The sequence below is a fragment of the Capsicum annuum genome, chromosome 2 (assembly GCF_002878395.1).
Source record: "Capsicum annuum cultivar UCD-10X-F1 chromosome 2, UCD10Xv1.1, whole genome shotgun sequence".
In the NCBI taxonomy this organism is placed as follows: domain Eukaryota; kingdom Viridiplantae; phylum Streptophyta; class Magnoliopsida; order Solanales; family Solanaceae; genus Capsicum; species Capsicum annuum.
This window is the reverse complement of record NC_061112.1, coordinates 34,069,866-34,089,634: the sequence shown is the minus strand read 5'-3', so window position 1 is coordinate 34,089,634 and position 19,769 is coordinate 34,069,866. Positions and strand designations below refer to the sequence as shown.

Sequence of the window (19,769 nt, the reverse complement as noted above, 5' to 3'; positions counted from 1 at the left end):
CTTCATTTCTTTATTTTCATTTTTTCTCTCTTTTATCTCTAGCTTATATTTCACTTTCTTATTTTTTATTTTTATTTTTTTAAAATTCTTTCTCTTTCTCATTTTTTTGTTCTATTTTATATTTTCAAAAAATATGGCTACCTTAAACACAAGCCATGGATGACAATAAAAATACCACTACCACTTATTATATTTGTATTGGCACCATCATATATATATATATATATGTATGTATATGTATATATATTTGTATGTATGTAGATATATATGTATGTATATATATATGTATGTATATATTGTATTCATTGATACAATTATATTTATATTTTATAGTTCGCGCTTGTGCTTGTTTTTGTACTTTATAGTCCACATTTGTGTTTGTATTTTATTGTTCACACTTGTATATGTGTTTAACTATTTGCACCATCATTTATATTTTATACAATTCGCACTTGTATTTTAAAGAATTATTTTGTATTTATATTTTATAATTGACTGCATATTGTATTTGTATTTGTATTTTGTGATTTTATTTTATTTGTGTTTGTATTTGTATTATATTTTTCATCGATGTATTTGTATTTTAAAGAATTATTTTATATTTATATTTTTAAATTAACGGCATATTGTATTTATATTTGTAATTTTATTTGTTTGTAATTGACGACATTATTTGTATTTATAATCAACTGAAAAAAAATTATTTTTCTTTCTACTTACACTTGTATTTATATTCATTGAGACAAATTATATTTTATTGATACAAATTGAACAATACAAATACAAATAGTAAATTATACAAACATAAATGTTACATCTATATCAAATGATACATGTTTATACAACTTGAACCACATACAGATGATACTTGTTTATATACAAATATAAATGATAAATTTAATATACAAATACTAACGATACATTTGCATTGAATGACACATTACATATCTGTATATTTTAGATTCAAGCAAATAAAATTAATTCATATACTTATTTCTATACAAATATAAATGATAAATTGCATATATTCACGGCTAAACTATTCAAATACAAATAATAAATCTATTTGAAATATATAATATCATAACAAAGAGAAAAAATGAAAAGGGAAAAAGAAATGAAAAAGAAGAAAAGGATAAAAAGGAAAAAAAAGAAAAAACAAAAAATCTAGAAAGAAAAAAAAGAAAGAGGAAGAGAGAAAATATGACCGAAATAAAGGAGAGAGGCTATGGATTGTATTTAATTGACAAGAGACACTACAGATTGTAATTAATTTTAACCTAGTCTAAAAAGGTTAATTATAAGTTTATGTTTGCTAAGCCATGAAATTATCCCTAATAAGAACATAACACATGTCGTGAACCTTAAGCCTCTCATTAAAAGCATCAATTTGATACAAAAATAGAAAAGGACACATTGTCATATTCTTAAACTTGACATGAGTTTTTACTTTGGTACCTAAACTGGACGATGTTCATTTTAAACATCTAAACTAGTATTGAAGTATCTCTTTTTGGCACCTTTTTGATAACTAGCAAAACAAATAAGGAGAGTGTAATACACTCTCCGGAGACGTGGCAAACAACAAATATATTAATTACATGTGGCATTTTTTAAAAATAACTTATTTAATTATCTTTTAACCCCCCCCCCCCTCCAAGATCTTCTCCAACCCACTTTCTTCTTTTCCTTTTCCGTAAAAATGATTTCCCCACCTCACTTTTTAATTTCTTCTTTTCTCTTTTTTTTGGATTTCATTAAATTTTAGTTCTTTCTATTTGCTCCACGTTTAATTTCTTTTCAATCATATATTTTTCTTCTCAAAATTGATGTTGGATCAATTTAAAGATGGTGAAATCAGTGATGAAATCATGATTTTGGTGCTGAATATCAAATTTTAGGCAGTAATAAGTTTCGATGATAATGGAATTCAGTTGTGGTGCGCAAAAAATTTAGAGGTGAATAGTGAAATTAATCATCGAATTTTGGTGGATGCCAGAAAAAAAGGTATTGGGGCTTTAAGGCTGGTTTAGAGGTGATGAGACAGAGAAGGATGAAGGAAAAAGTGGTGGCTAAGATGGGTTTTAGTGGTAGAGTTTATGGCGAGGTTCTCTGGCCAGACTACTGGTTGTAATGGAGGGACGGTGGAGAGTGTTTGTGTTTTTTAAGGTTCAAAAATAGTGATTAAAAATGGAGGGAGAAGGTTGTGGTGGTGGTCTATTACTAACATGAATAGTGGGTTAATTGGTGAAAAGGAAAATTGTACAGTGAGTGAATATTAATGGTGGTGTTGGAGGAGAATTCAATGAAGAGATGGAAGGTGGGGTAGGTGGAGGAAGAAATAGGAAATAAGAAGGCAAAAAAAAAATTATAACAAGAGGCTCCCCACGCGCCTATAATTAGTGCAGCACACACAACGTGCTATGTTAATAAAAGGTGCCAAAATGAGACCAGGAGTGATTCAAGTACGTTAGTGGCCTAAGGCTAAAATCAAATGGAGACCTTAAATTTTTAAGAATTTTTTTTTTTTAACAAAATCTATTTTAAAAATTATATGCTCGCTTTCTTCTAATAAGTCTCTTTTAGTTAGTAATAAAATCAATGCATTTAATTTTTCTTGAGATATAATACTCCAAATATATTAAAATTCTACTAATAATAATTTTATTATATATAAAAAATTTAATTTTTACACATAATATATATTATTATTTTAAAAAATGAGGCCCCTCAAATTTAGGGGCCTTAAGCAATCGTCTTTGTTTCAACAGGGTAGAGCCAGCCGCCCATGAATGAGACACATCAACACTAATTTAGATGTTTAAAATGAATATCTAATTTAGATATCAAAATAAAAATTTATGTCAAATTTAAAAATTTATCGATGTATTTGACCAATAGAAAAAATTAAGAGAACTAAAACCACCAAAATCTACTAAGTAAAAAAATTTAAGAAAAAAATTATAAAAATTGCATGCTAATGAACAAAACAAAATAAGAATTTCTACTATATAGAAAGGCCTTGAAGTGGACGACCAAGGGCAAAATAGTCTTTGCGCAATAATAAATGATTCCAGAATACTCCACACACGCCTACTCTGTCATCTTTAGGTTTTTCTTTGCACACACCGGTTCTCTCTCAAAATTGCCATAAAATTTCTTTCTTTTTTCATTTCTTAATCCATTCCTTTTTGCCATATTTCAAACTCAATCATTCTTCACAATCTTGATTTTTAACATCTCTTCTGGTTCTTTCAATATCAGGTATGTTTTCTAGCAAATTTCTTTTAATTCTCTTATTGTTTTTTAATTTCATGCTCTAAAATTTAGAGTTGATGTCTTTAATTATGTCGTTTGTCCAACTTTCTTTCAATTATGTAAGTTTTTCCATGCATTCCTCAAATATGTAGTTAGTATCAAAGATGAAGGAGAAAGAGTGAATTTTTTAAAAAATAATTCTTCTTTTTTCTTTGTGCTGTTAGAAGGCAGAATATGGGATTTTTGAATACCCATTTATGTTTTTATTTTATTGTTGTTGTTGTGCTGTTACAGGTTGAAAAGAGAGAATTTTGAATACCCTTTTTTTGTTTCCCTGCATTGCATCAGTTTCTGGAATGACGGAAACAAAGATGTTTCAAGGTAAGTATATATTTGTCAGAATCAACTTGTTGCCGAGTAATTGATTGGACTAATGTTAAAGAAATAGTAACTGCTATTTCTTATTCTGCAGCATTTTTTGATGGGCTTTTGTTGATTTAGTGCTTTTGATTGATGCAGGAGGGTATTGTGGAATCCATAGATGGCAATTGCCGTTTTTATGATGTAGTAGGTACGGATGCATATCTGTTCAACCTTCTCATTTTACCCTTTGCTTTTTCCCTCTCCGGCTATATCTAATAAACTAACAACTCTGGAAATTAATTATGTTTTGTGTTTCAATTGTTTGGAGTTGGTTGTCATGGAAAGAGTTTATAAAAAGGGCCACCTGCTACACTGATGCTCCCTCATGTGAGGTTCCAGGGAAGGGCCGGACCACGATGGTCTATTATATGCACCCTTAAACTGTCTACTCTAGCTTAATGGCTCAATTCTTTGGCAAAAAAATGGAAGTTCCGTTTCTTTACTCATTGACAACATAAGAAAGATAAAGACTCTTGAGCTTGCTACACTGATGCTCCCTCATGTGAGGTTCCAGGGAAGGGCCGGACCACGATGGTCTATTATATGCAGCCTTAAACCGTCTACTCTAGCATAATGGCTCAATTCTTTGGCAAAAAAATGAAAGTTCCGTTTATTTACTCATTGACCACATAAGAAAGATAAAGACTCTTGAGATTCTAATGATAAGTTTCTTCAAATATCCACCTCCAGTTTGTTGTGTTTCATCGTTCTACAAACCAACCTGCAACTCCAAGCTTAACATGCAGAAACTCTAACTGGAAAGTGTGATTATTGTGCAGATATTCTGGGATTTTCTTCAACAAACAAAGGATGGTGATATGCTCAAGTTCCAGCTCCCTGAGATGTATTTTGAACCTGATAGCAGATTCAAGTAGTAGCAATAAAGGCAGTCAACCATCTTAGAGGTATTGATCATGCAAGCTCGCTTTTAACGACACCCCTTATCCTATGCCAATATGCTGTTGTATCTAAAATATTGATTTGCAGGCAGCCTGCTTTATCTGAAAATTCTGTTGGCAGTTCTGAGTATAGTACGGGATCAACTCTGCTATCCCATGCTCCTGCTGATAAAACAGAAAAAGTCAAGCTGAGGTGTGTGTGCTTCATCAGGATATTGAATCTGAATTACAAACATCTCAGATGAGTGATCAAGTTATCAAGCTGGGCTTCATGAATTAGAAAATGGAATCTTCTGCATGTATCCACCCTGAGGTAAACAGATTTCAGTTCTCCTCATCAAGGAACTCCACTGTTCAGATCTTTAGCTGCAGAAATTCTCACGCCAAAGTTTTCAGAAAGTGTAAGCATTCTATGCCTTATTAATATTAACCTGAACTAGTGTAATTTTTTTTAAATGAAAAGCAACTTCACTTACAAGTACATAGATCAATGTTTACTGTTTTTCTGCATGCAAAATCCATAAAAAGAATAGATGCCTTTGCTTAATAGAGATAATAGGAGTTTCATGGGTGGATTGGAACAGCAACAAACATTCTACAGTTTTTATCAATCCTGCAATGTTTCTTACTGAAACTGTGCTACCTGCCTGTTGCACAAGGATAGTGGCATGATTAGGCTTTTGAGGTTCACACTGTGAATATGTTCCAACCAAGTATTACCCATTGTGAACTTTTAACAAATTGATTCAAATGAAAAGCAGAGTTTTCCCTCGATTAATAGTTCAAAAAACTCAAGTGAATGTGTACCGTTTTCTTTATCAATATGTTACTTCTTTATCAATATGTTATGTTACACTAACTCAGCGTCTTCTTAATTCTTTTGTTATAGTTTCCACTTTAATTCTTTCATGATCCAATTTTCGTTATGTCTAATGCTACTACTCGATTTAAAGCATCAGTATTCGGAGAGCTATGTAAATTGGAGCCACTTAGGATGAAGGAAAGCGGAAATGGATTGGTTGCTCTCACCTACCACTCATATGATTGAGTTGGTTCCTTCAAAACAAAGTGGTTCTAAAGGCCAGAGATTGGAGGTAATAAGTCGATTTGATTTATTTGTGATGTAATATGACAAACTCTATTTTTATCATTTCTTATTCCTGATTTTCTTTTATGTCACCCATCCCTCCCCCCTAATTTACTATTCTTTATCTTGAGCCGGGGTTCTATCGAAAGCAGCCTCTCTACTTCTTCGGAGGTAGCGGTATGGACTGCGTACATCTTACCCTCCCCAGACCCCACTTTGTGGGAATACACTGGGTTGGTTGTTGTTGTTGTTGTAATATGACAAACTGACTTAAATGGAGCGACATGTTTATTGAGAATTCATATAGCCGATTCCAACTTGTATGGGGATCGAGGCATAGTAGTAGTTGTATGAAATTACATTGTGAGTTTCCACTTCTCATTCGAGCAGATATTAACACCAAAAGCTCGTGCAGACATCCATATGAATCTGCCAGCACTTCAAAAATTGGATTCCATGCTTCTTGTAGGTGGTCTCTCTTAAATCCTAATAATTTTGACAACTTAGTTTCTGCATCGACTTAGTCCACTTTCTCATAAGTTTCTTTCTTAACTCGTTAGGAAACGCTGCATTCAATGCTTAATACTGAGATTTGGTATACGGAAGTGAGTAGTCGAGCAGAAGGAAAGAACACAAAAGTGAAGTCTTCCTTCACCCAAGGTATTCATTGATCATGTTGGTAAGTTTTCAATTTTCTGTAATGTTTGATACTCCCTGCTTCATAATTATTACAATTGTGGTCTTTCTAGAAGCAACAAATCTGCCTCTTTAAAATATCAATGAAGAGAGAAAATGTAAAGGAAAGGATGATTCTAGACTTTCCTATACCCTTTATATACCGAGATTTGAACCCAACAATATTAATAAGTTAGTACCTTTTAAAGAAATTGTATGCGGATGGTGCAGCTGTTTTTTCCCATCTGATGTATTGGTGTATCTATTTCATAAGATAAACTACGGTTGCTGTTTCTGTCCAGAAACTGAAGAAAACATCTGGGACAGGCATATTTGACACGACCCTCCAGATATGTTGAGGTTTTGTGTTTGAGTGCATTTGTGATGTAGTTTTTACGAGTTAGGGAGTTTGAAAGTTGGTAGCTTTCTGCACTTTTTTGTTCCTCTTTCCATCCTTGCATATTTTTTTTGGTTAATCATTCTGTCTTGCATTGATAGTAGTAACTCGAGAAATCTGATGGGTCAAAACAGAACTGAGGAACTGTGATGTCTCTGCATTTTTGAGCCGAGCAGAAGCTCTCATGCAACAGCTGAAAGTTAAATGAAACTTCACATTAAGTAATAGTAAAAGTAGTATGTCAAATGTCTTCAAGCAGGGCGGATACTTTATGTGGGAAGACCATCGAATAAGCTCATACAAAGGCACCAGAGGAGGAATAGCTATCTCTGTCAGTAATTGTACATATTTATTCTTATACGGACTTTCAGATGTCTGAACGAATTAAAAAGACACTTGCAAACACCAAACTGTAAGTGCACTAACACAGCTAAGCTATAGGTCTTTTACTTCTATTGTGTTGTAGTTTCTGGAGAGACTCGTTGTGGAAAGACTACATAACTCCCTCAATTTATTCTTGAAGAGGAGATATCATCCCTTCATGGTAAAGCTGGGTTGTTCATGGAATGTTAACCAAATTGCAACTGATTTTCTTTCGTCAGTTGCCTGGTTTGAGTAATGACATGAAGGTGCAAATGCAATTTTTCCTTGTTGCTTTTTTGTTCTTTCTTCTTTTCGTTATTTTTTCTTGTGGCGGGATAATTATGAATTAGGATGCAAAAATTTAACATAGTAAGGTAAGTCATTGCAATTTGGTTGTATTTCGCGTAGATGGATGTTCAAAGCTAGCATCTTGACGCAGAATCAGAAGTCAACTAATGAAAATTGATCAAAATATGCAGATAAAAGTTATTCTAGATCTGTTGTTTTTGATTTAAGACTTCCTTATTCCTATGTTAGTATGTATATAATCTGCAGTTGGAGAATGCTATGCTTAGTTAAACGTCGTGTTATTCCAGAGAGTGTATCCATAGTAAAGGTCAATGTGATGTCACCAATTGTTCATTGAAATTTTTAGCCAAAGATCGATCTTTTACACTGTTATTGTTCTCGTGGATATAGGATTTCAGTCTGATTCTTGATTATTCATTCTCTGCGAGTGACCAGTTTTTCTAGATTTCTCCATTTGAGTTTTAACATACTCAGGAAACGTAGTAGCTCAGTTGGTGGTTGGCTACCTCGATTTTTACCTTACCTTGTTGGCTAGGATTCGGTTCCCACCTTGTAATCCCCTATCCAATGATTATTAACAAAATGTAATGTTGACCAAATTGCAACTGGCAGTTGCTTGGTTTGAGTAATGACATGAACCTTCCATTCAAGAACTACACACAACTCATTCAACTAAGCCCCACTTAAGTTAAAATGATAAAAGACTTTTGGTGCATTATTCAGCTGTTATATTAGAGAAACTGAAAACCTGAGTCTCTAGCCCATTTTCAGAAAATGAAGGAACTTGGGGAGGGTAGATTGTATGCAAACTTTACCTCTACCGTATTAAGGTAGAGCAGCTGTTTCAGAAAGACCCTAGGCTAAAGTGTAGCAAATTAAAGTAGTAATGAAGATGGAGAAAAAGAAAAGAAAAAAATAGTAGTGAAGGAAAACATGGCAACTAATAGGAAAGGCATGTGAGAGCAATGGAGATTTCTTTCACGGTAAGTGGTCTAAATTTCGGCCATTGGATAGATAAAGCCAGTTTCCTACCAACTTCATCAAAAAGTTCTTCAACCTCTTTTGGCCCCTAATACAAGATGACATCACTGGTATTTTACTTATCAACTAGACTTTTTCTTCATCATCCATCAAGATGATAGTGGTAGTAGATTCATCCCGGAGATTGAATTGAGTGGTCATGATATCTGCTGCAAGGATTGATCCTACTAACTTTGCATTACTCTTTTTATTTCTTTGAGGATTTTTTTCTTCTTTAAAGGACTCACAAGGGCCTCCTCAGAAGTATTGCAAGATGTACTAGCTCTGCTTCAGAACCGCAAATTTATCATTTTGGTCTGAGGATTCATCAAGATCCTACAGCTTGAGTGGAAAATAACAACTTATTAGCTTAAGGACCATGGCAGCAAGATCCTGTAGCTTGAGTGGGAGATATCTATTTCTTTCCAGAATTTACATTGTAAATGCATGTTATTTTGTAACGTTTTTTTACTTCACTGGTCGATTAACAAAATCGATTCCTTATTATGATGCTTTTGTCAAAATTTGATGCAATTCTGATAGAAACATACAAAATTGCCTGGTGATTACAAATCATAGCAATGTCATTATTATTGGGCCTCCGCGAGCGTGGGCTCTCTCTCTCTCTCTCACACACGCACATATATATATTAGTTTGATTTTTTTCCTGGAGATATAGCTACCTGAGAAGCTACGTTGCTCGGAATCTGCCAAGTGGAAGTTGGTTCCATCGGAATCCATATGGTAACCGCCAGAATCGTCTCTCTTCATTTTGGAATTATCAGTAATAAAATTGTGACTGCACAACCAGTTCCTTTTCCCTCATTTTTTTTTCCAATTTCCTTTGTTTACCTTTTTTCAATATACAGAAACAGTTGTAGTGGAAGAGGAGAGGGTATCGATAAACCCCACCCAATGGTGACGCCGACAAGGTACGGCATTCCAAAGTCGGAAGCTATTTCCAAATGCTACAATTTTGCTTCTACTGGGTATCCAGCCGAAACTCTAGTGAGGTTTCTCAAAGCTAGGGATGGCAGTGTCTCTAAAACACAAAAGATGTAGGTGCATACAGTTTTCATTCTCATTTCAATCTCAATATTCCTTCACGATGAATATCGCATCGAGTAAATATTCTAACTGTAATCAGCATTTTGCAGCTTGTTGACTGTTTAAATTGGAGGATAGACAATGAGATTGGTCAGATACTTGCAGTAAGTTTTCTCTTATCATAGCATAGGCATTTTTGTTTCTGTAGATAGTGTGATTATTTTGGGATGCTTATAACGTGTAAGTCCACTTCCATTTTTGGTTCATTGTAGATCCTGTTGTGTAATTATTTCGTTTGTTTTGCTTTCTCCAATTATTGTTCTTGCAATACAACCTGCGTTGATTATTAAGGTACCTACCGTTAGCTCTTAATTTGCCGCATTACATATACAACATATTTACATCGGCAGAAAGTAGTCATTTTATAAACTGTGTTCTGTAGGTCTCTCTCTGCTTTCTCCTCACATCACATATGATCTGGAGGATTTTCTGAAGTGAATTGGTTAAGCATATGCTGCTGAAAAAGAAATTCTTTTTAATTTCTCAAAAGAATGGAAAGTCTCACTAGCAATGTTTGCAACATGATTTCTTTTCCAGTTATATCCCGGAGAGTAGGTTAAAAAACAACAAACTCAATATATCCCACAAAATGCGGTATAGGGAGGGCAAAGTGTATGTAGTCCATACCATTATCTTAGAGGTGAGGTAGAGAGGTTGTTTCCAAAAGACCCCTGCCACAAGACGAAATATTTTAGAGGACATAATACAAGAATAAGACAACAGTAGGTAGAAAGTAGAAAAAATCAACATACAATAACAAAAAAAATAAGCCTACAAAATACTGTGTTTAGACACACACACGCTACCATTGTTATTTTCTCGAAAAAGAAGAAAAGATGATGTATAGTTTTGTTCAAAGTACTCACAGATTAGAAGATTTTTAACATGCTAACCTCTCTTTAGTTCTCTCTGAAGGGAAAGTCCAGTGGTGGCATTTTCGTGCATGTCCTTAATTTTCGAAAACTTTCTTTTGCTAACTTGTTCTTTTGGGCTTTAATTTTACAGCTCACTGATGCTCCAAAAATTCATTCCAATGCCATGTTAAGTTTGATATAACTGATGCCCAGATAGGTTTTGTTTTGCCAACTGTTGCTCCTACTTGTGACATTGACTTCTATACCAGATTGACCTATTCAAGTTCTGATTGCCATTTTTGGAATACAAGCATAGTGCTTCCCTTCAGATCAAACCTCCTGGAAAGGTCCACTGAAGAGAACATTATGTCAATATTTGGTGTTTTTCACCCATCATTATTGCTATTTCTTCAATGACTTCACTGTATCAAATTTCGAATATGATTAGCGATTCTATTATTGTTTTGACGAAAGAAGTGGGACGTGGCATTAAGATTTCTTTTGGAGAGGAGAAATTGACTTGTTTTGTTGTATCCCATAAATTACAGGCTGGCATTTTTTATGCTTTACCTATTCAGTATGCAAATTGCTTCATAAATGCCTCAAAACTTATAGTTTTGAACTTCACCATATTTTGTCTCTCTGCATATCCCAACTTATTAGAGTCATGAATTATATGCACTATATTGTAATGACTTATATGCTCTATTATATTAGGTTTATAACAAATTTATGCGTTGGGCCTGTGCAAAGCACGGACATACCTATCTAGTAATAATAATAAAGACACTAAAATTAGTCCTACTCACTATTGACTAAAGGATGACTTGAATATGTCATAATTCTAGAAAATTCTCATAATATTTAAATACATAAACACATGGAATAGAATATGTAAAATAGTTCAAAAACTTGAAAAGAAAAAAACATAAAGAAATAAATACCACGTGATTGTTAGCCGCATCCCACAAACCTTTAGTGTGGACCTGAAACAAAATTGTAAAGAAATTAAACTACAAAAACTCGTGACCCATTCCACAAAGCAAAACATAAAAGTTATCTTCCAAATAACTAGGGGTGGACATGGATGCCATATTAAAAAAAGAAAGTAATCTTCCAAATAACTAGGGGTGGACATGGATGCCATATCAAAATCAAATTTTTTTATATTGCGGTATGGATATTATGGTATTCAATAGGAGTTTTAAATTATTTTGGTATTCGATATTATGTTTTAGTATTTATGCAGTAAATACCAAAATAGCATATGCCGGATTGAAGTTTTTTAATAATATATAAAATCTATATATATTATATTTAAGATTATTAAATATATTTATATATCATCCATTAGCCAATTAGACATAAAAGTAACTTTTATTCAGAAATAAATTTTTTGGGAAGCTTATTATTTAGGAGTACTATGCTTAAGTTTAGGTAATGTTGTTCAGATTTTACATCTTGAACTACCCAATCGTGATTGAAATGTTCCTCTTTTGTAATTGATTAGCAAAGATAGTTGTTAGTTTGATATGACGGAGACGTTTTTAAAGTTTAAAGTTATAGTTTGTTTATATGAATATATGTAAGTCGAAATCAAATAAAGTATGGTTATCGAATTACCATACCGTAAAATATCAAAATCGAATTTAAAAATATCGAACCATACCGAACTAATTTGGTATAATAATGATATTATTCTTTATCGAAGTAACCGTATCAAAATATAAAATACTGTATTGTACCTTACCATGCTCACCCCTATAAATAACAATAAAAAAATATAAAGACATATTGACATTATTAAGTAACCCTCCTCTTTATATAATGACCAAACGTCATTGAAGTCAATTATGGTGTTCATTATAGAAGGAAAATTATTTTTTCTTTTCAATATTGATTCCATACAAATTAAATAGCCACAAAGACCGGAGGAAAGAGATAGCCCTTTGTTTATAATTAAGATAATTTAAACGGAAAAGAAAAAATGTTTGTAATATATTAAAAGTGTAAAAACCTTTATAAAAGTGATTCGAACTTTTTACCCTTTATTAAAATAGTTTTCTTTAGACAAAATCGTCTTTTTACTATTTTTTTCAAATTATAATTATACATAAATACTAGTAATATATATTTTTGGAAATACAAAAAAACACCATTATTAAAAGAGTGTTAATTATAGTACCTTATATTTGACAAATAAATACAATCGTAAAAGTAAAAATATTACTTTATTAGTCTAGGATTGTACAATTGTTTGAAATAGAATTCAACATATACACTAAAACAATAAATTTGTCCTACTTTTGTACAATTACTTTATTTTTTTGGAAAAAAAACATCTAAACATGTGTACAAATTATTTAAAACTTTATTTCAGGGTGTGCCTGTATAAATCAATTGTCATATTGTACTGTATTATGAAGCAATTCAATGTGTGTTGATAAAGCAATTGTCATATTCAAAGAATAAATTTATTTTCTACTTTCACTATATTTTTTTATTTTATTTTCATTTAAGTCGTCCTTTAGGGTCACAATTTCCTCTCAGGCAAAAATTATTTTCATTGAAGATTGGAGTTTTGCAATCATTATCATATTGTTTTGTTGCAGTTTACAGATCATTGGTTGACTTTGAATTTTTTTTTGTGTAAATCTTATTTTAAATTGCATTGTTTTGATATCTTTATTATCGTATAGTTTTATTTTAATTTACAGATAGTAGATGAATAACGTTGGATTTAAATTATTTTTTTAGGTAAAGGTTAAGTTTAACTTTATTGTTTTAATATCTCTATTAGTATATTATTTTGTGGTAATTTGCAGGTCGTAGATGAATGTCGATCGCTTTGAGAAATTTTTATGTGTAAAGGCTAGATTTTATTGTATTGTTTTGATCTCTTTTTTTGTATTGTTTTGATATCTCTAATTTGAGATTTTTTTTGTGTGTAAAGATTAGAGTTAGATGTATTGTTTTGATATCTCTATTATCATATTATTTTGTTGTAGTTTACAGATGGTAGATGAATGTTTATCGGCTTTGAGAAATTTTTTGTGTAAAGGTTGTAATTTACAGGTGGTAGATGAATGTCAATCGGCTTTGAATTTTTTTTTGGGTAAAGGTTAGGTTTAATTAAATAAATTCTTCATCTTTACATATTCAAAAGATGTTGAATTTAATTATTATACTCATCTTTATCAATTTAAATAAATATCCTATTTAGTGTAACGTTTAAATTCATTAAAGTGAGATACATACGCGAGACGCGTACACCTATGTAACGTTTGAATTTATTAAAGTGAAATACACACGCGAGACACGTACACCTAAACTAGTATATAAAAAAATAAAAATAAATGAAAAAGTAAAAAGGAAAAAAATGAAAAAGAAAAAAAGGAAAAGAAAAAATGAAAAAAAAAGAAAAAGAAAAAAAGAAGAAAAAACTGAAAAATAAAAAAAAAAGAAGGAGAAATAAAAGATAGAGAAAGAGAAAAAATTAAGGGAGAAAATAAAGGAGGCTATGAATTGTATTTACTTGGCAAGAGAGACTATGCATTGTAATTAATTAAGGCAAAATGCTCTTCTGAACCCCTATATTATGTCAGTTTTAAAGTTGGACACTTCTACTTACATGTTTGTCATCTGAACCCCTGAACCCATTAAAAAGCAACCTTTTAAACCCTTTGTCGGTCTACTCAGCTGTGCGTGTTGCACAATCGCGGCCACGTCATTAATTTTGTGTAAAATAATTTTCACGTATGAAATGACGTGTGTAGAGTATAAATAGTAAAATTTGACCTAAAATTTAGATCATTTTAAGCCTTCTTCTTCGTCTCTCCTCTCTCTCATTCAAAATTGAAAATTAGAACGATTTTAAGGTAATTTAGGCCGATAGTTGTTGAAGCTTCTTGCAATCCTTGTAAGTATTTAACATTTTGGTGTAGTTGTAGTATGTGGTTGTTTATTCTGAAGCTTGTAGTCGATTAAATGGTGGTCCGTTCTACTGATTTTAGGATTTTCGAGATTACGAGCTTTTTTCTATAATCTTTTGTGTGATTTTGTTCTTTTTTCGTCTGTAGTGTTGTTGTAGGTAGTATTTGAAGTGATGCTATGCCTTCAATGGCATATATCTGGTTTTAAGGTAGAATTTTGAGTTTTTGAGATTTTCTGTAAACTGAAAAATTAAGACTGAAAATTTGGGGCTTTTGGTTTGTTTGTAGTCTAATGCTCTTTTTATGGATATATATTGTAGTTTTTATGCCTTCGATGACATTTTTTATTATTTCGATTAAATTTTAGGGTATTTTTGGTCAATTCAGAATTGGATCCGAAAATTTTGGGGCTTTTAATTTTTTTGTTGTTTAATGCTCCTATTAAATGTGTGTATAATCGTTTTGTGCCTTCAATGGCATGTTTTGTTATTTCAATTACACTTTAGATTTTTTTTAGGTAAAATCAGAATTGATGTTTTTATTCCTTTATTTTTTCTTTAAAAATTAGGGCTTTGTAGATAATTGCCTAATGTATATGTTATGTTGTCATTGTATAGGTTTTGTAAATTAATGAATATAATTGTAACAATTCAATTCACCTATGGGGGTGTCTTTTTGTTAGACCCTGATTTAAGGTATGCAAATGGAATTCGTATTCCTGATAAAATTAGAGTAGATGTTGATGAACTTCATGTTATGTTGTTTCATAACTTAGCAGCAGATTTAGATGTGGAAAAAATTGAAAACTTTTGGTGTAGAGTAAACAAAAAAGGGCCATTATTACAAGTTAGAAAATGATATTGATGTTTTAAGCCTTATCAGTAGTTTAAAAAATGGAGATTTGGTTGATGTATATGTGGTTCACCAAATTAGTGAACCTATACTTGTTAATGATGATGTAGTAGCCACCCCACCATTATTAGTACTTAGTAATGGTGATGTGGTAGCCCCTTTTGAACCTGATAGGGATGATGTGTCTTTATCTCATCCATTGGATATAAATGAAGATGAATATATAAATGAAAATCAGCCTCCTAGGGCAGAAAAAGGAAAAGCTAGGGTTTTTTGTGAAGACTTAGGTGAAGGTCAATTTAATGATTTCTCCACATACAACCATCTCCAAACATCTGATTCTGAATTAGATTTTGATTGGACTGATTCTGATGGTGATTCACTTTATGATGTTGATGAAAAAATTGAAGAGTTGAGTGATTTTGATGAAGAGTTGCTTCAAGTTAAGAAGGCTAACATTGAAAAACAAGCAAAAGAAAAGGCTGATAGGTTCAATCTAGATGAGATACCATCTGAACCAGTAGGGATAGATGCTCATTTTGAGGATATTTGTAAGAACAAGGGAGTTAGATATGAAGGTAAGATATGAAGGTAAACTGGGTGGGGATGGCCCTTATTTTGATAGTTCAGATCCGAATAGTGACATTAGTGATGAAGAGAAAGAAAATCCTGTTGATGATGATGAAGTGGTAGATCCACTACCTAGAACTTCTTCTAGCAAGATCTATTTTGATAAAACTGCAAAGAAGGTATGTTTTTAGTTGTATATGATTTTTTTGAATGCTATTGAGTTTAGAGAGGCACTGCATAGTTACTCTATTAAAAAAGGTGTGAACCTTAAGTTGAAACCTAATGAGAAGGAAAGGGTAAAGGCTAAGTGTAAGCATAAGGGTTGTCCTTGGGTATTCTTGAAAGTGTTGATAACACAAGATTTTTTACTATGAAAACTTACTTCCCTGTACACAAGTGTTGTAAAAGGACAAGAAATAAGATGTGCAACCCTTTGTGGATTAGTAAGCATTAAAAGGATAGGATTATGAGTGATCCATTAATAAAATTGCATCAGATTCAAGCATTTTTAAGAAAAAACTATGGGCTGTATGTTAGTAAAACAACCTATAGAAAGAAAAAAATTAGAATTATGAATGAACATTTTGGTGATTTTGTTGAAGATTTTTCTAGGTTGTATGCCTTTGCTGAATAGTTGAGGACCACCAATCCTGGTACCACTGTATCTATTAGGACATCCAAGAATGCAATTCCAGGAAAAGAGGTGTTTATGGGCATTTACATTTATCTTGGGGCCTTAAAAAGTGGATAGAAAGAGGGTTGCAGAAGAATAATTGGTTTAGATGGTGCCTTTCTCAAGGGTGTATGTAAAGGTATCTTGTTGTCTTGCATTTCCAAAGATGGAAATAATCAAATGTACCCTGTAGCATGGGTTGTGGTTGATAAGGAAACCAAGGATACATGGTCATGGTTTCTTAGGTGCATCAACCATGATTTGGAACATGAAGAAAATGGGGGTGAAGACTTGACAGTAATGTCTGATATACAGAAGGTATGACTCTTCATATGTTTATATTTTTTAGTTATTTATTAGTTTACTGCAATGATGTCTTTCATGTTTAACTACTATTTTACATGTTTCAATAGGGTCTTCATTTGGCACTTACTAATATACTACCAAATGCTGAGCATAGATGATGTGCTAGACATATATGGGCCAACTGGAAGCAGGTTTGGAGTGGTGAGGAAAGGAGGAAAAAATTTTGGTAGGTTGCAAGGGCCCCATTTGAAGTATACTTGCAAAAGAAACTTAATGAACTAAGTGAGCTGGGTGTTGGAATTGTGGAAGATTTGCTCAAGTACAACAAAGAGGTATGGTGTAGGACCCTTTTTAAGGAACATAGCAGGTCTGATGTGGTTGAGAACAATATGTGTAAGACTTTTAATAGTTGGATTTTAGCTGCTAGATTTAAGACAATTATCACCATGTTAGAGGAAATAAGATGAAAAGTCATGGAAAGAATGAATCAAATGAGAGATTTTTCTGAAAAATGGATCACTGATGTATTACCAATGGCTATGGAAGTTCTTGTAGAGAATGGTGAATATGCAGCCAACTGTGTGGTGAGGTTTAATGGTGATATGAGTTTTGAGATTGGTGATCCACCTTATACACATGTTGTTAATGTGAAGAGGAAGCAATGTAGTTGTAGGTCATGGCAACTAAGGGAAATTCCTTGTGCATATACAATTGCTGCAATGCATTACAAAGGATGGAATGTGGAGTCATTTGTTGATCACTGGTATCAAAGGGAAACATACCTGAAGGCATATGATAAGTATATTCAACCAATAACAAATATTAACATGTGGCCAAGAAGCACAAGACCACCAATTGAGCCACCTGAGATTACTTCCATGCCAGGTAAAAATAGAAAGAAAGCTAAGGATGAAACTGTTAAGAAGAAGTTTGGAAAGGCTACAAGAATGGGAAGAAAAATGATATATTCTGTGTGCAAGTGTATTGGACACAACAAGAAAGGATGTCCAACTTTGGTAAGCTAAATCTTTTCTTATTGATGAATTTTACTCTTTTTGAATATGTTTTTGACCTTTCCATATTTATTTGTAGAAAAAAGATTTCAGTAGTAGTTGTGGCAGTCAACCAAGTGTGCAAGCCAGCACTAGTACTGCAGCTGCTGTTGCTGTGAGAGATGCAAATGCTTCAACAACTACTGAATAGATGCCTGTAAATGCTAAATCAAGCAATAGAAGGCCTGCAGGAAGGCCTTCAAATGCTCACAGTGCACCAAGATGTTCAGGAAGGCCTGCAAATGCTTACAGTACACCAACAACAGTGGGTGCTACTGCTACACAATTTACAACTCAGCAGTCTACTAGTGGTATTGGTAACCAAAAGAGGAAGACTAGTACAACTTTGAGAGGTGGTGTAAATCTGGCATATAAAAGACAAGGAAAAAGAAGGCAAAAGAAACAGGTTTTGGTGTGCTGTTTGGACCAAGTGCAGTGTGGTAGAGAGGGTAAGTTTCATATAATGTACTTCACATTTAACTAATTTTAATTAGTGCATGAATAACTGATTTTTTTATTTTTACAGTATGGAAATACTGATAGAGTATTGCATAGTCCAACACTTATTTGTTCAGTTCCAACCAGTATTGACTTGGGTTTCAAACCAAATGGACTAAGGTGGAAAGGTGGAGCTGCAGTAACTCAAAGATAGCTACAACAACAGAGTAACAAAATATCAAAGGCAAAATCATCTACAACCACTCAAGCCATATCAAGAACTCAAGCCAGCAAGAATCAGTCCACAACAAGCACTCAAGGAACACATTAGTGTAATTCTCTTTCTGTATTGATCCCAAGTGTTGTTAAGACAAATTTTTAAGACATGGTTCATTTCTCATTTAAGATGTTGTTACGACAAGCATTTTCATGTCAACTCTTGTTAAGACATTATATATTGCACATTTCTATGTTGGTAATGGTTTTTGTCATTAAATTTTAATTTCATTTCATTGTACATACCAACTACATAGATCAAGCCATCTTAAATAATACAATAGATAGAAACCAGATGACAACAATAATGATAACAATGATATCAATACTAATGCTTAGTCTTTCAAGTCTTTCGTGCCTTCCATATCTTCCTAGTCCTTGTTGTCTTCGTTGCCTTCGATGTATACCTTTGTATTGTTCATTTTCATCGGTCCATCGAAAGAATCCACAACCAGTACCAACCTAATATTTTTGACAGCCCCAAAACATTCTTCTGGGATTGGTTGGTGTTCTTAACATCTTAAGTTCCGCGTAAAGTTCACAGTAATAAATTCAAACTTTCATGGTGTTGCAAAATATTACATAAAAAATTAAATTTCCAACATTACAAGCATAGCAGGGAAAAAAATTAAAGCACAAGAACTTGGAGAGAGAAAAAATGTAGAAGGGATGAAAATAAAGCTGTTGGAAGAAATAAGGAAGAAGGAGTATTTAGGTAGCATTTATAGTGCACTTTTTGACTGTTGGGGCCCTTTATTAATTGGCTGATGCGCTGCTGGAGTGTAAAACACATGCTCCTATGTGGTCCCAGCTATATAGGATGCCACATCAGAAATTGTGTTTAAAAAATTGCTTTTTAATAGGTTCAGGGGTTCAGATGAAAAACATGAAAGTAGAAGTGTCAAACTTACAAAACTGATATAGTACAGGGGTACAAAAGAGTATTTTGCCATTAATTAAAACCCAGGTAAAATAGGTAATTAGAAGTTTATGTTTGCTAAGTCATGTAGTTATATCTTCTTTTTTTAAATTTCATACCAAGTTAAACTAACTCATATAAATTGGGACAAAGGAAAAAAATCAACTTCACCTCTTTCGAATTTCACAATCACAAATACTCTCTTTTCGCACCTTAAATAACCCAAATATCAATTTTTCATCAAATATCATTATAAACATACTCAAGTCAATTAGAAGTAAATTTTTTTTTTGGTTTTCCATCCGGTGTCCGGTGTCCGGTGTCCGCATTGGATCCTCGACTAATCCGGATCGCGCGTT

General features: G+C 32.7%; 1 protein-coding gene and 1 long non-coding RNA gene across 13 annotated transcripts; both read left to right on the top strand.

Moving 5' to 3' along the window:
- The first annotated feature begins 3,043 nt into the window (after positions 1–3,043).
- Positions 3,044–11,024, top strand: LOC107858438. 12 transcript variants are annotated; one of them, XR_001670988.2, is made up of 12 exons: positions 3,044–3,264; positions 3,553–3,639; positions 3,778–3,829; positions 4,461–4,586; positions 4,669–4,981; positions 5,534–5,674; positions 6,058–6,132; positions 6,228–6,327; positions 6,999–9,175; positions 9,301–9,489; positions 9,589–9,642; positions 10,544–11,024. It is a non-coding gene; the product is annotated as an uncharacterized LOC107858438 (long non-coding RNA). The 12 variants fall into 12 exon arrangements; XR_001670987.2 differs by having other exon boundaries at positions 6,228–6,346; XR_007051595.1 differs by having other exon boundaries at positions 5,540–5,674; positions 6,083–6,132; positions 6,228–9,175.
- Positions 11,025–17,207: 6,183 nt separating this feature from the next.
- On the top strand, positions 17,208–17,928 carry LOC107857710. The gene is made up of 2 exons (XM_016702556.2): positions 17,208–17,741; positions 17,818–17,928. The coding sequence occupies exons 1-2, from the start codon at positions 17,208–17,210 to the stop codon at positions 17,926–17,928; spliced, it is 645 nt and encodes a 214-aa protein (XP_016558042.2).
- Positions 17,929–19,769: the final 1,841 nt, after the last annotated feature.

Coding starts and splice junctions, on each gene's coding strand:
- LOC107857710 (XM_016702556.2), top strand. CDS start 17,208: ATGAATCAAATGAGAGATTTTTCTGAAAAATGGATCACTGATGTATTA. Junction 17,742..17,817: donor AGAAAGGATGTCCAACTTTG/GTAAGCTAAATC, acceptor ATTTATTTGTAG/AAAAAAGATTTCAGTAGTAG.